The sequence below is a fragment of the Castor canadensis genome, chromosome 3 (genome assembly GCF_047511655.1).
Source record: "Castor canadensis chromosome 3, mCasCan1.hap1v2, whole genome shotgun sequence".
NCBI classification, from domain to species: Eukaryota; Metazoa; Chordata; class Mammalia; order Rodentia; family Castoridae; genus Castor; species Castor canadensis.
In genome coordinates this window covers 142,477,516-142,490,488 of record NC_133388.1, presented here as the reverse complement: position 1 = coordinate 142,490,488, position 12,973 = coordinate 142,477,516, and the positions used below count along the sequence as shown (strand labels likewise).

At 40.5% G+C, this 12,973-nt stretch overlaps 1 protein-coding gene across 1 annotated transcript in view; it reads right to left on the bottom strand.

Annotated features, from left to right (window-relative positions):
• Stmn2 (stathmin 2) overlaps positions 1 to 4,944 on the bottom strand; it is a 50,377-nt gene extending 45,433 nt beyond the window's left edge. Inside the window, exon 1 of the mRNA XM_020176265.2 lies at positions 4,722 to 4,944. Within this exon, the coding sequence (XP_020031854.1) occupies positions 4,722 to 4,740 (19 nt within the window). The 5' untranslated portion in view covers positions 4,741 to 4,944. The remainder of the gene's footprint in view (positions 1 to 4,721) is intronic.
• Positions 4,945 to 12,973: the final 8,029 nt, after the last annotated feature.

Genomic DNA, 12,973 nt, shown 5'->3' with positions numbered 1-12,973 from the left:
GGAAAGGAGAAATAGAAGATGGAAAAATTAGTGAGGGTTTTTGGTACTCCTCAGAATATTCTGTCTACCTGCTCTACCTACTGCCTGATGCTTTTCTGAAGGTGGCTCTTGACTCTGACATTCTATACATGTGTCCCCAGCATAGGGTACATTTTAAATAAATGAATAAACAGTGATTTTAATTTATTCATTTGTTTAAAAATGAAAACTTGTTCTAAATAATTTTGTTTTTACTTTTCTCCACTACATTTCTCTCTACCATTTCTCCACTACAAAGCCCCAGAAGTAGCATAAATGACATTTTAATAACATAATGAAACTACAAGTAAAATCCTGAGGGAATAATTATGCAGGGCCTATGCCAATTTGGATACTATGATTATCCATCTTACTTTGTTGCAAAGATGCACACACACTTTTCATTCATGATGGTAAAGCACGGCATTATTTTATTGAATCAACAAGTGAACAGCCCCAATAAAACAAAAGATTTTATTAAATTGTTAACATCTAAAGCTAGGTTTAAAAAAACATCAATCTTCTACTTCTTTAGAGAGCTTGATTGCCCTCTAGTGGGGTGAAAAGTTAATGCAGACTCCAAGGTTTTCCAACTGAGAACTAGGAAAGGGAAAAAAGCCTTGGTTCTGTGAACAGCTAGGTCACTAGCTAATTCAGTATTTTTAAAAAATTGTCACATGAATTTCCTGAATTTTTTCATATAAAGCCACAGACTGTGTGGCAACAGAATGATTTGTATGTTTTTCACAACCAAAAGGAAATTGGTGTGAACAGGGTTGGCTATCAGCAGTATGGGTTGACCACACCCAACTCCAGATTTGTGCAGTTTGCTCCCATCTGCCCTGAGACAGCTTTCTCCAGACCGGCAAGAGAGGAGCTCCTGGGGAGGCACGAAAAACGCGGTGACTGATAACTCAGGAATTTTATGTACGTAAATTGATTCATCTTCCTTTCATATATTCAGATTTAAATAAAATTCTCCTTGATAGCTACTATCAGATATTCCTAGAGCTAAGTAGCTATTTTGATCTTCAGTTATGAAGAAAAACACTATTTTATTGCATGAATCAGCTTTATGGCATTCTGAAGGACCATTTCCTAAATCTAAATAAAATGTAACTTCTTACAGAATTTTTATTACTGAGAATGAGTGATTTGATGAAAGTCACACTGCGCCAATCCATCCATTAGCAATTAAAAAACCAACTGTAATGAAAACTCTTTCTAAAGCAACAAATAAAACCTTGCAAAAATTTTAAGGGCTAAAGGAAGAGGCAATCGTTCTAACAATAAAAACTCCTCCCTCCTCTTCAGAATGGATAAATTCACTACATGTGTATAAGTCTTATTACAAAACCGTCCTGAATTTCAACTAAACAAAATTGTGGATTTAAATACCACAGATCACCCAATCTTGATCCTTTAAAAATATTATTTCTTTCAGAGGTAACATGCAAAGACAAACACCAAGTCATCTACTAATGTCGCTGACACAGTAGCAGCAGCAATGTGCAATGCCGGGTCACACAGTGTTATCTTTAGGCTCAGCTCATCCAGTATACACTAAACATACGTGATTAATTGATGAGCTGCCTTTACTTCCCTTCCAGTTTTGTCCTGAAATTCTGATCAAATCTTCAGCTTTTTACTTCTCATTATTTACGTATCAATTTAGAAGGTGCCTACTTCGTTGGAGTGGATAATGGGTGATCTATGTATTTAGTACAATCATGCTGAATACAGTAATTACTTAATGAATCAAAAAAGCACTCTCCTTGGTGATTCGAGGTTTACTGTTTTAATATTGTAGAGGTACTCTTTTTGTTCATATTTGTCAATGCAGCTTAATTATGGCAGAAAGGATCTTTGCATTTGTCATATTTGGGGTGGCATTTTTATTGCATGGCATCTACCATTTCACGATCCATGTTTCTATGTTGAATGAGTCTATCAAGAACTGGCAGTTTGAAGAACAGTTTTTTTGGGAAAAAAGTTAAAATTTTGTGCACAACTATATCTAAATGTGTAGAACTATAACCTCATGCAGAAGATGATGATGACTCAGTTTTATAGAGGTACAAACGCATAATTGTCACCCATCGCAGCCACAATTCTCTGTGGAGAATTTACTAGCCATCCCAGGCACACACCCTGCCCTTCGCAAGCACTTGCACAAATGTTCCAGTCAAGGAACACACAATACCGTCAGGAAGTCAACATATATTTGCTTTATAACTTAAATGAACAACCAGAGTTTCCTTTTTTTTTTTGAGGGAGGAAGGAGGGGGGCACTAGAAGGAAGAAAAGTGAGTGCAAGGGTTAATTCATAACCCAAAGCAGTCAATGTCCTTTTGGAACAAATGAAAATGGAACTGTCATGGAATAACCACGATTTGAGATAATCATACTAATGATGATGATGAGTTTGTAGCCGCCCTCGGTAGCAGACACCTCAGTGGCGGCGTAGAGCGGGGTCGCCCCCACCCTGGCTTCTGGACAAGCGGGTGAACTGCGAATTGTGGCAGTAGCTCAGGACACTGCGCAGAAACCTGTCTCCCCGGCTGCGCCCAGCTCGGAGAGGGAGGGGAGCGCAGGGCGCGGCGGGAGGCTCTGCAGGGCTGGCCACGCTCCACGCGCCATGGCCACGTGCGCCCCCACTCGGCCGGCGGCCGACAGCCGGAGCCCCAGCTGGGAGGGGTGGGGCTGAGCCGCGCCCCGCTGGTGGGCAGAGGGTCTCTGAGCGACCCCTCCGCGGGGTCTCCATCTCCCGTAATGGGAGAGAATACAGGGTGGGCTATGTGGCTGGGCTGGGGGAAAATGTCATTGAACTCTGCGGGCCGCGGGTGGGCAAGAAGAGAAAACCTCCCCGCATCCCAGAGAAGGGGTCACCTCTGCGGTCCGGCGGCCTGGAGGGGTGGGGCCAAGCCTTTGTGTGGCCCGGCGGGGTGCGAGCCCGCTTTCCTGCAGATGGACCCAATTGGTTGGGAGGGGCTCGTCGCGGGGACCAAGAGCCACGCCAGGTGTCTACACACCCTGAGGGAGATGGGCTGTTCGGGACTGCGGGGCTAGAAAAGGGGGGTGGGGTTCCAGGACCGCAGACCACTTATCTGCCCGACCCTGCCTCCCAGTCCCCCCACCTCCTTGCGCACCCATCTCTAGCCAGAGGTCTTCCCAGCTCCGCGGGAAGGGTGGGGCAGGGCGGAGCCGTTCAGACTGAGCCCTTCCCGCAGTTTTTCCCCTTCTCCGCATCCCGCAGCCGGGTCCTTGGGGAAGGGTGCTTCCAGTCGCCACCGGAACTCACTCCTCCCACCAAACCCCAACCACGCTTGCCCACCTTTGGGTCACAGAGCGCCTGAACCATGGGGCACTTGGGTGCAAGACCATTTAGGCTGAAAGGCCCTGGATCGGGAATCTCGTTCTGTCTCAGAGAGGCTAAACCTATGAAGTCGCCAGAATTTGGCCCTGTCCCACCCACAAAATGGCAATTTCACGTGGCTTAACTTAAGACCTTGACCTCTTTTGCTTTATATTAGGTTTCCTTATTTTTATCTGTATTATTGTATGTGCACAAATCTAGGTTCCAGAAGCTTTTCCCCCAAAATCGATCAAAGGAGTTCAAAGAAGCCTTCATCTGCGATTATGTCCAAATATCCTATTTAATGTGCGTCTGAAAAGAAAAATGTTAGCCCACTCCCCTCTTGCTCTAACAGAACAATGAGGCCAGGGTGGGGCGGGCGGGGTGAGTGGTCAGGTCTCTTTTGGAAGATGAGGCCAAGAGCCAGGAGAGGAGAGTGCGGGGCGGGGCGTGACGCCGCTGTCCCCGCAGGGCTGGTCTGGGTTACCCACCCGACCCTTTTCTACTGAAGATGCTGAGCGGAGCCGGGTGGGGGCGGCGCGGTTCCGCACAGGGTGGGGCTGTCCGCATTGTGCGACCAGCGCTGCAGGTGCCCCCGCCCCCCCCGGGTCTGCACACAAAGAAACCCCACCCGGCTCCCGGCGAGCCCGGTCCCTCTACCCCTCCCCTCCCCACCGCGCGCTTCCCCGCCCCTGCAGCTGCCCACCCGCGCCCTCCACGCCCTCCCCGACTTCCTTTCTCCTTCCCGTCCCCGTCCCTAAAACAAAGGAGCGAAGGTCCTACCCCACCCCTCCCCCCAGCAGCCTTACCACCCCGCACCGCGCCCGGAGACTAGCGGTTTTTCTAAGGAGACAATACCATAAAATGTGCTCCGCTCCTCCTCTCCCGTCCCCACCCATCTTTCAAACGGCGTAGATGGGACCTCTTTGACTTTGCATTTTTCTCTTTCTCCCTACCTCTCCTATCCCCATTTTCTTTTTAACTGCAGAAGAAATATAGGACGTTACAAAGCACTTTCCGAAATGTTCCTTAACCACATTTACGGCAAACAGTTAAGACTGCCCCCACCCCGCTCGTTTGGGTTTTAACGGAAAATATGGAAACGAAAAATTCCCTATCCATGAGAAGGGCAACTTACCTGCTTCTTTCTTTTAAAATAAATTCTTCGCTTTAGATTCCCAAGAAAACCCCTTTTGCCCTCCCACCTCCCCTAGAGATACCGCCTATCTTCCAGGGTCCTGTGCTGTTTCCTTATAAAGTATCTCCGAATGCTTTCAAAAGCTCCAAGAGAAAAGGTGAAAGGTAGGCTCCAGGTGGAGCCGAGGGAGAAGGAGGCGCGATGCCTTACCCATTGCTGTTTTAGCCATTGCAGGGGAGTGTGCAGATGCTGAGCGGCGGCGAAGGCGAAGGGGTCCGGCTACAGCAGCGGAGAGAGCGAGAGAGGAGACTGAATAAGGCACTGAGTCTGCAGAGTGGGACCGTGCTAGAGAAAGAGCAAGAGGCAGGAGCCCATGAATAATTATCACTCAGAAGCTCAAGCAGATTGGCTCCCAAGGTCCCCTGACATGACTCCCGCAGAGTCAGAATCTCCAAGCATTAAATATTGATCGGCCAATGGTGCTGGAGTACAAAGTACCAGAATGCAGTTTGAAATGGAAATCAGTTCTTCCCTGCCAGCTCCCCCTATTTTTGGGGGCCTGATAGTATAGTCCAAGTAGAGTGGAGCCTTAGCTGGAAGCCTCCTAGGAGCTAAGAACTGGGCTGTGCCTACCTAAGCCTCGGGAGACTTGACTGTTCACACGTTTCACTGCACAAATAGGCATAAAAGGGGGAAGAAATTCAAAGGACTGAAAGTCCTTACAGTACTTTGGCTGGTGTAAACATCTGTTTAAACACAGTGTTTCTACTTTTCATGTTTTCTCTTTTACCTTTGGCTCTGACCTTGGTAGATTCTGGTCTTCCAGGGCTAGCCCATGTCTGGTTGTTGTTGACAGTTCAGAACCGTCTTGCTTTATTGTCCTTTACCTTCTAGCACAACTGGACTCGGTGTCCCTGAATTCGTGAGGGTATCTTAGGAGAGGGAAGCCTGGTGTTTTCTCTCCTTGGCACCCAGGAAGGGGCTGTTGACTGCTTGGGAATAGGAACAGCACTTAAAGTCCACTGGAGACCTGGCAGAATAGAGACAGAGTTTAACCTCCTGTATCCCTGTGCTGTCCATATGGTAACAGGGCATTAGGGGAGCCACAGGTGAATGCCATCCTGCTCTGGAGGTGTAGGATTACACAGATGGAAACCTTAGTGACCTTTCCAGGGCTCTAAAGGGAACTCTTTACATTGAAAGCTCTGTAGAGATGAAAGACATGTGTGGGGCATGACTTTTCTGAGATGTAGAGGGATTCCATTAATTTAGGCCAAAGAAATAAAGTGTTCCAATTCAGACTGAACAATGTGGCCTGTGAGGATCTTTGAGAAGAGCTGTAAAAAGTGACTTCCTTTACAAATAAGACATTCATGAACTCATTTCTTTATATTTAATGAATGCCAGGCATTCAGATAGTCTTTCTAACTTGACTATTTATTGAGCATTTGTTATGCTTAGTACTGACAGTACAGCACTGGGGAATATTTTAGGACATGCTCTCAAGGAATTTTTAACCCTGCTAATTTGACTCTCTGTAATTTTATTGGATCAGTCTAAACTGATGCAGAAATTGTGGTTTTGATATTAAAAATTAGGCAATGAATCACTAATCCAATGTCTTTGAAAACTGAAAGAATAGCATATTGTTGCAATCATGAACATGTGTGAAACCTTGTCAAGCTTCAATGTTATTAAAAATGAGATTTTTCTCTTAATGAAAGAAGTTTTTTAGCAGTTTTCTATCAAACCACGTTTCAAAATTTCTTCTTTTTTAAGGACTTTTTTTTTTTTTGAGACAGTCTTCATATGTAGCCCAGGCTGGCCTTGAACTCATAATCCTCCTGACTCAGCCTCCCCAGTGCTGGGATTACAGTCGTGTACTATCATGCCCTGCTGCAAAAATTCTTTTTAAGGTCGTGCACAATGTGGTTTCAAATGCATTTGAAAATATCAGAGCACTCTCCTTGGTGCTGAAATAAATGTTTTCTCCTCCTATTAATTTGTAAAGACATTTTAACACCATGGACATCTTGCTGAATGATAGGAAGCCACTGGAACTGGAGCAGTTCTGACCTGCTGAATCATGGGGAAAATAAAAAAATTGAAATGGAGATCAATAAAATTATTTCTTGAACAGGAAGATTAGAAATGGTTATTCCTGTCATTGTGCAGGTCTGTGACTATGACACAGCAAAAGAGTGCTATGGAGATTGTCTTGCTGGAAATAAATAACCATTTTCTCTCTCTCTGTAGTCATTTCCCAGTATAAATGTGAGAGTTGATGTCCTCTCAGTGAGGCAGTTATCAGTCATGAGATGAGGGATCTTCAGCATGCCTTTGTGACTAATATCTTTCAGACATTCCTCTTCTTCCCATCATTCTCAGGCTAAGTGTCACCTCTACACATTCTTCAGCTGCCGTGGAGAACAGGGTCCTAAGTCATGCCATGAATGTTTGTTTTTAACAACTACAATTGGCAATTCAGTGAGATCTATGGCACTTTTGGTCATTAAAAGGAAAACAAACAAAAAACTCATTCTACTGTCCTAATTTTTTATTCTCTGGTGAGCATTACTTATTGATGGATAGGAATGTGAGAAGGAGATCAAAGATCAGATGCTTGACTCTTTGCTATTTTGACTTTCTGAATACTGGCCACCTAACTCCAGTTATGTATTATTTTTAAATAATGTCAAGCAGGGAGTGGATAAGTTAAGATGATTTACTATAGAATATAAAGATAGCAGGTTATTGTCAACTGCCCAAGAAAAGCCAGATAAAGAGCTGGGTCATGATAAGTTACTGGTTTTAGTTTCTTTTAACCCTACAGTGTGCTATCATACATCTTGGTCTGGGAGAATAAGGGCAAAATAGGAACAAGAAAATTATTTCATATTCAGTATTTTTTCACTTATTCACACATTTCTTAGCAATGCATTTATTCAACAAATATTTATTTAATAAAGTTTTAGGCTTTTATATTATAAAGACAGCCAATCTTCTCTCTACAGTCTACAAAAAATGAAGAAAAAAGTAACTCATGTCTATGACAATGCTATTAACTTTGGAAGATGAACATCATCCTCTGTATCAATTATAACATTTTGGTTGCAAATAATAGAAAAAATACCAAACTGGCTCTGAAAATAAAAGGAGATTTGTTGGCGCATCTCACTATAAAACTAGAGTGGGATCCAGTTGGCTTTTCCTGGAGCAAATGGTTTTGATGGGTATTGGTATGCACCCAAATGAAATCATAGATACTCAATAAGTCTAGTGTAAAATGAGGACAGTAGCATGATTGCATAGGGATTTGGGTTAGACTGAAGATTATCAGATACAAACTGCTTATATAATCATAGATAGTTAATAAATTGTTAGTCCTATGACTGTTTATAGCTTCCAATACATTTAAAGCTTTAAGAGTAAGGACTGAGTATTGTGTATCATTATATCTTCTTAGAGCTTTGCTTCATGATTCATATGGTAGAAATGAATGCTTGTGAAATAATAAATGCTTGTGAAAAAAAAAATAACAACAATAGCAACAACAAGAATGAATACACTGTTGCAAATGATTCAAAATGATCGTTTCCAATCACTCCTTTTTGCTTAGCTCATGTTGAAAGCAGGTGCTAACTATTTACCTATTTATTTATTTATATCCTGCCCCATTCCCAAAAGGGCATAGGGGGATAGACCTCACATCAGTAGAAGGACCTTGTTAATTTTTGTTATCTTCAAGAGCAATAAGCTGAAGTTGTAGAAACCAAAGATGTGCTAACAGAACTTTTACATTCTGTAGGTTACAGCATATTGGCTATTACCTTGGCAAGGAGGCCTGAGGTGTTGATTTCCTTCCAAACTGGAGAGGAACAGTTGCTTTGGAGGATTAGTTGATGTCATTTAAGATAGTCATATGATTTTCTGCTATTAATAATCAAGTGCCTGGGAAAGAGCCCAATAATTATTAAAAGTTATTAAGATATGAAACATTGCTAAGGTTGAATTCATTGCTATGATTTGACTTCAGCTGATTACAAATGAGGTTTGAAAAATAAAAGCCACAGAAAATTTTAGGTGGTTAGAAATTTATGATATCACACAGTTGTAGCTGAAGATATCTAGATATGCCTCTAAAAGAATCACACACAAGAGTTAATTGACAAAAGTTTGATTATTTTGATATATCTAAATCCTTATAGATTACTGGAAAATAAAAAGGATCAGCTGTTGTTGAAGAGAGCTGTCCAATATGGTTTGTTCAAAAGGAAAGTCAAGTTACTCTTAGTCAGAAAAGCTGATTTTCTTATTAACAATGCAATCTATAGTGTTCAAAGATTTGCCAATGTATTAAAGTTATTTTTGAAATGCAGAATGACCATTATTTTCTCTTAAATTAACTACTTACAACTGAAGAGTGATTGGTTAGTTATTATCTCTTTTTCTTCAAGTCTAACTGGGACTTTTACATATATTAAGCAAAACAACTTATTGAAATTAGTAAATCCTATTGATGGTTTTATAATTGAATTTTTCTGGAAATGAACTTGCTCTAATCATAAAAAATCTTGATATAAATTTAATAAACTAAATCTTTGCTTCAAGTTGGTAATGTTGTGAAACTATTTGCTATGCTGACAGCAATGGCCGTAACTTCTCCCTTCTCGCCGTGAGTTGATTTACAACTTGAGTACAAGGAGCACTTAGTTGGAAGACTCAGAAGCCAGGAAGTTGCTTCCCCTTGGGATTCTACTCTTCTTAGCTTACAACTCTGAGTGAGAACATAATGGAGACAGCACTGAAGTGCCTGAAAATTCTAGACAGCTAGGGAAGCCTGGGTGTGGTGCTACACCTCTGTAATCCAAGCACTCTGGAGGCTGCGGCTGGAGGATTATGAGTTTGAGGCCAGTCTGGGCTACATACTGAGACCCTGTGTCAAAATACCAAAAAAAAAAAAATTCTAGGAATAGTTTGACTCACCCTATTTCTCCCACAAGGCCTATTTTATTTTATTTATTTTTTAAATAGAAGCTCTACTGTGAACATTGCAATGTTTATACAATTAACATTAATTGCCCAGGAACTTAATTCTTCTGAATCACAGGTATAGTAGGGAGGATTTAAGGAAGAAAAAAGCAAAAGTGTTTAACTGTCTTCCAGAGAAGTTTTCCTATGAGTCATTTATTGGCCCTCTGAACTTCCCTATCCCTGTCCTCCTGAATTATCAAATAGAATTGAATAATAGACAGGTAGTATTTTAAAAAAGCTATTTCATCAAAATTCAACTTGACAGTAAAATAGTTTTGAATTCAACTATAGAAAACAGTCTCATTCCATTTTTTCCTATCTCTTTATATCTTAAATGATTCTTCCTTCTTTTATCAACTATTTTCTGAATCATAGACTAAAAAATCACACCTAACTTTTTAGGATTCAGTTCAGCAAAAACATAACAGTGTGTAGATAGGCAGCAAATGCTTCTTGTTATAGCAGCAAAGAAATTACCCATAGATTAGCAGATATGTTGTGGACTTTCTTAAAATGTAAAGGAAAAAGTCCTCTTTCTGAAAAGAAGAATCCTGAAACTTATACATACATAAATCTTTTATCTTAGATATTTACATCAAGATATAAAAATATCATCTTAAATTTTTGTTATGACCTATTTCAAGTGGATACAAAGGAAGAGAGAGCAAATAATGAACTTGTACCTCAAGTTTAAAAAATCAAAATTTCCCTGCTCAGACATCATTTAAATTCACTCTTATATACTTATCTTAAATATGAATGCTTATTAACACAAATGCAATTTTATTATTACATTTTACAATTTAACAACTCATTGATATCATCTAATACCTATTCTATAATCACATTTTCATGATTGTCCCAAGAATGTCATTTTATGGTTGCTTTGCTTGAAATAGGATCCAATATGTTCTATTTAGTTTAATGCTTCTCAAATATTTTTTATTCTGGAGCATTTCTCTCTTCATTTTTCAAATTCTGCCATCAGTTTATTGTAGAAACTAGGTCAATTGTTCTTTGAATTTTCTTACATTTTGGATGTGACTATTTGCTTCCAATGTGATCACTTGTTCTTGTTCCTATGATCTCTGTAAGTGAAAGTCCAGTATTGAGGTTTGATTAGATTTGGATATCTTATTAAAGAACTATTCAGATACATCTAGTATAATTAAAGCATAGATGATATTTATTCACATATGCTGAGGACCAGTTGTGGAACTAAAGCAAGGAGGGTTCACAGAAGCAAAACCCATGGCAGCCTGAGGAACAGTGAAATATAATTTTTCATTCATGGGGAAGCTGATTAGTTGAAACTTATCAGGGAAGGGCTTTTTCTCAAAGTAGACTGGCATCTATCAGGTAGTTTTCTGCAAAATTTTGTGATTGAAAGTGACAGAGAGTAATGTTTTATGTCTAGGTATGGCTATTGCTGAACTCTGGTGAACTTCTTCTGAATTCTCCACTTTACTTAAACTAAGACTGTGTCATTTGTCATACTAACTTTGTTCCCCTTTTGGTCAAGTCCACTAATCAATCCATGGTTATTTCAGTCTTTTTGATGCAGCATTGTAATGGACCAAATGTTTATGTCCTGTCCCCAATTGCATGTTGAAATGTTAGGATGATAGTGTTAGCAGTTGACAGTAGGAGGAAGTAGGTCATGAGGATAGATCCCTCATGAATGAGATTAGTGCCTCATAAAAGAGACCCCAGGGAGTTCTCTGCCCCTTTCACAAGTGAGGATACAACAAGAAAGCAAGTGCTCACCAGACATTAAATGCATTGGTCTTGGACTTCCCAGCCTCCAGAACTTTTAGAAGTAAATATCTAGTGTTTATAAGCTACCAGATTTATGATAATTTTGTTATAGTAGCCCAAAGGGACTAAGGCATAGCTGGATGCCAGACTAGTAATTATTATTTTTGTGGTACTGGCATTTGGACTCAGGGCCTTCACCTTGAGTCACTCCTCCAGCCCTTTTTTTTGTGTTGGATTTTTTGAGATAAGGTCTTGAGGAACTATTTGCCCTGGCTGGCTTCCAATTGAGATCCTCTTGATCTCTGTTTCCAGACTAGTAATTTTTAAGCACCTGAATATCATTTAGTAGAAAACATAAGAAATATAAGGACAATCGTAAATGCCAAGAAATATTTGGAATCCCATTTGGATCTAGGTTTTAATTGACTTAGAACCAGCCTTACAGGACTTAACAGAAAGTAAGTCTTACAGAGCAGCCTGGCCAATCATAAATATATGGCTTCTTTTTCCTTTTAAATTAATGATTCCACTTTCCTTGAAGTGTTTATCCAGGTATTAGTTATGGTGTTGATTCAATACATGGCTGGTTTGTAAATAGTCAAGGACAATTTTATTAGCTAGAACTATTTCAGCCAATAAATTTATGCTGATTGGCTGAGCTTCTAAAACGTGGGCTGTTATATTTGTGTGTAGTGACGTTCAGTTATAAATTGTGGATCACATTTCAGTCTAAAGAAGAAACCCTTGTGATATCTGGTGCCTTGGATCTTTTCTGGTAAGTTACTATGTCAGGCTCCTCCTCCACCAAGTACAGAAACAGAAAGATTTGTTTTCAATCCTTGGAAAGGCAGGGTGATCTTGACAAAGTGTAGGTCACATTTTGATGACAGTAGCCTGGGAGGCCCATCTAATTATGCAGGAAAAGTGGTCCCTTGGGTAAAAGTTTAAGGAACATAAAGATAATCAGTTGCTGCCTAAATGTATTTGGTCTAATTTCAAAGAATGAAGCAAATCAAGTTGATTCTGAATTGATTAATGACAAAACAGCTGGATGATAACTTGGATTATTAGTCATCTAGTCCTTTCTATCCCTGACACCTCATGGGTGACTTTGAGGCTCAGAAAATACAGGTTTTATAAATAATTATGGGGATAGTGATAGACTTCAGTTGAGGAATGTGGATTAAATGTGTTGGGGTTAATACTTTTAAGAAGATAAGGACTTCCATAATTGACAGCATTAGCAGCTGTGGCAGTTGTCCATGTCAATTGTGTCTTTGTTTCAGTTTTCTGCTTCTAGTGAGCTCAGGATTAAATCTCCAGTGGGGAATGGATATTCACATGATAAAATCCTTTGTATGTTTACACTGAGAAGTATAAATCCATGGGTGTATGTTCTGGAGTTTAAGAGCCGCATTAGTGGTTACGAACACTTGAAGTGATCCTTCCAACATAGTTCTGAGGCTGGCTCTCACTGGTGTTTTCCCTTGTATAACTGATCTGCTGGTTGTCTATTTTGCAGGGGTTCACTGGTATCTCTTTAGGAAATGTAGTGTGTACCTGTTGGGGATGACTTTGTATTTGACATTAGGTTTTGAAAACACCCAACAAGACCAGAAAGTAATACTGGTCACCAAAGGAGTGAGAGTGTATAGAGAATTTTGTGCTGT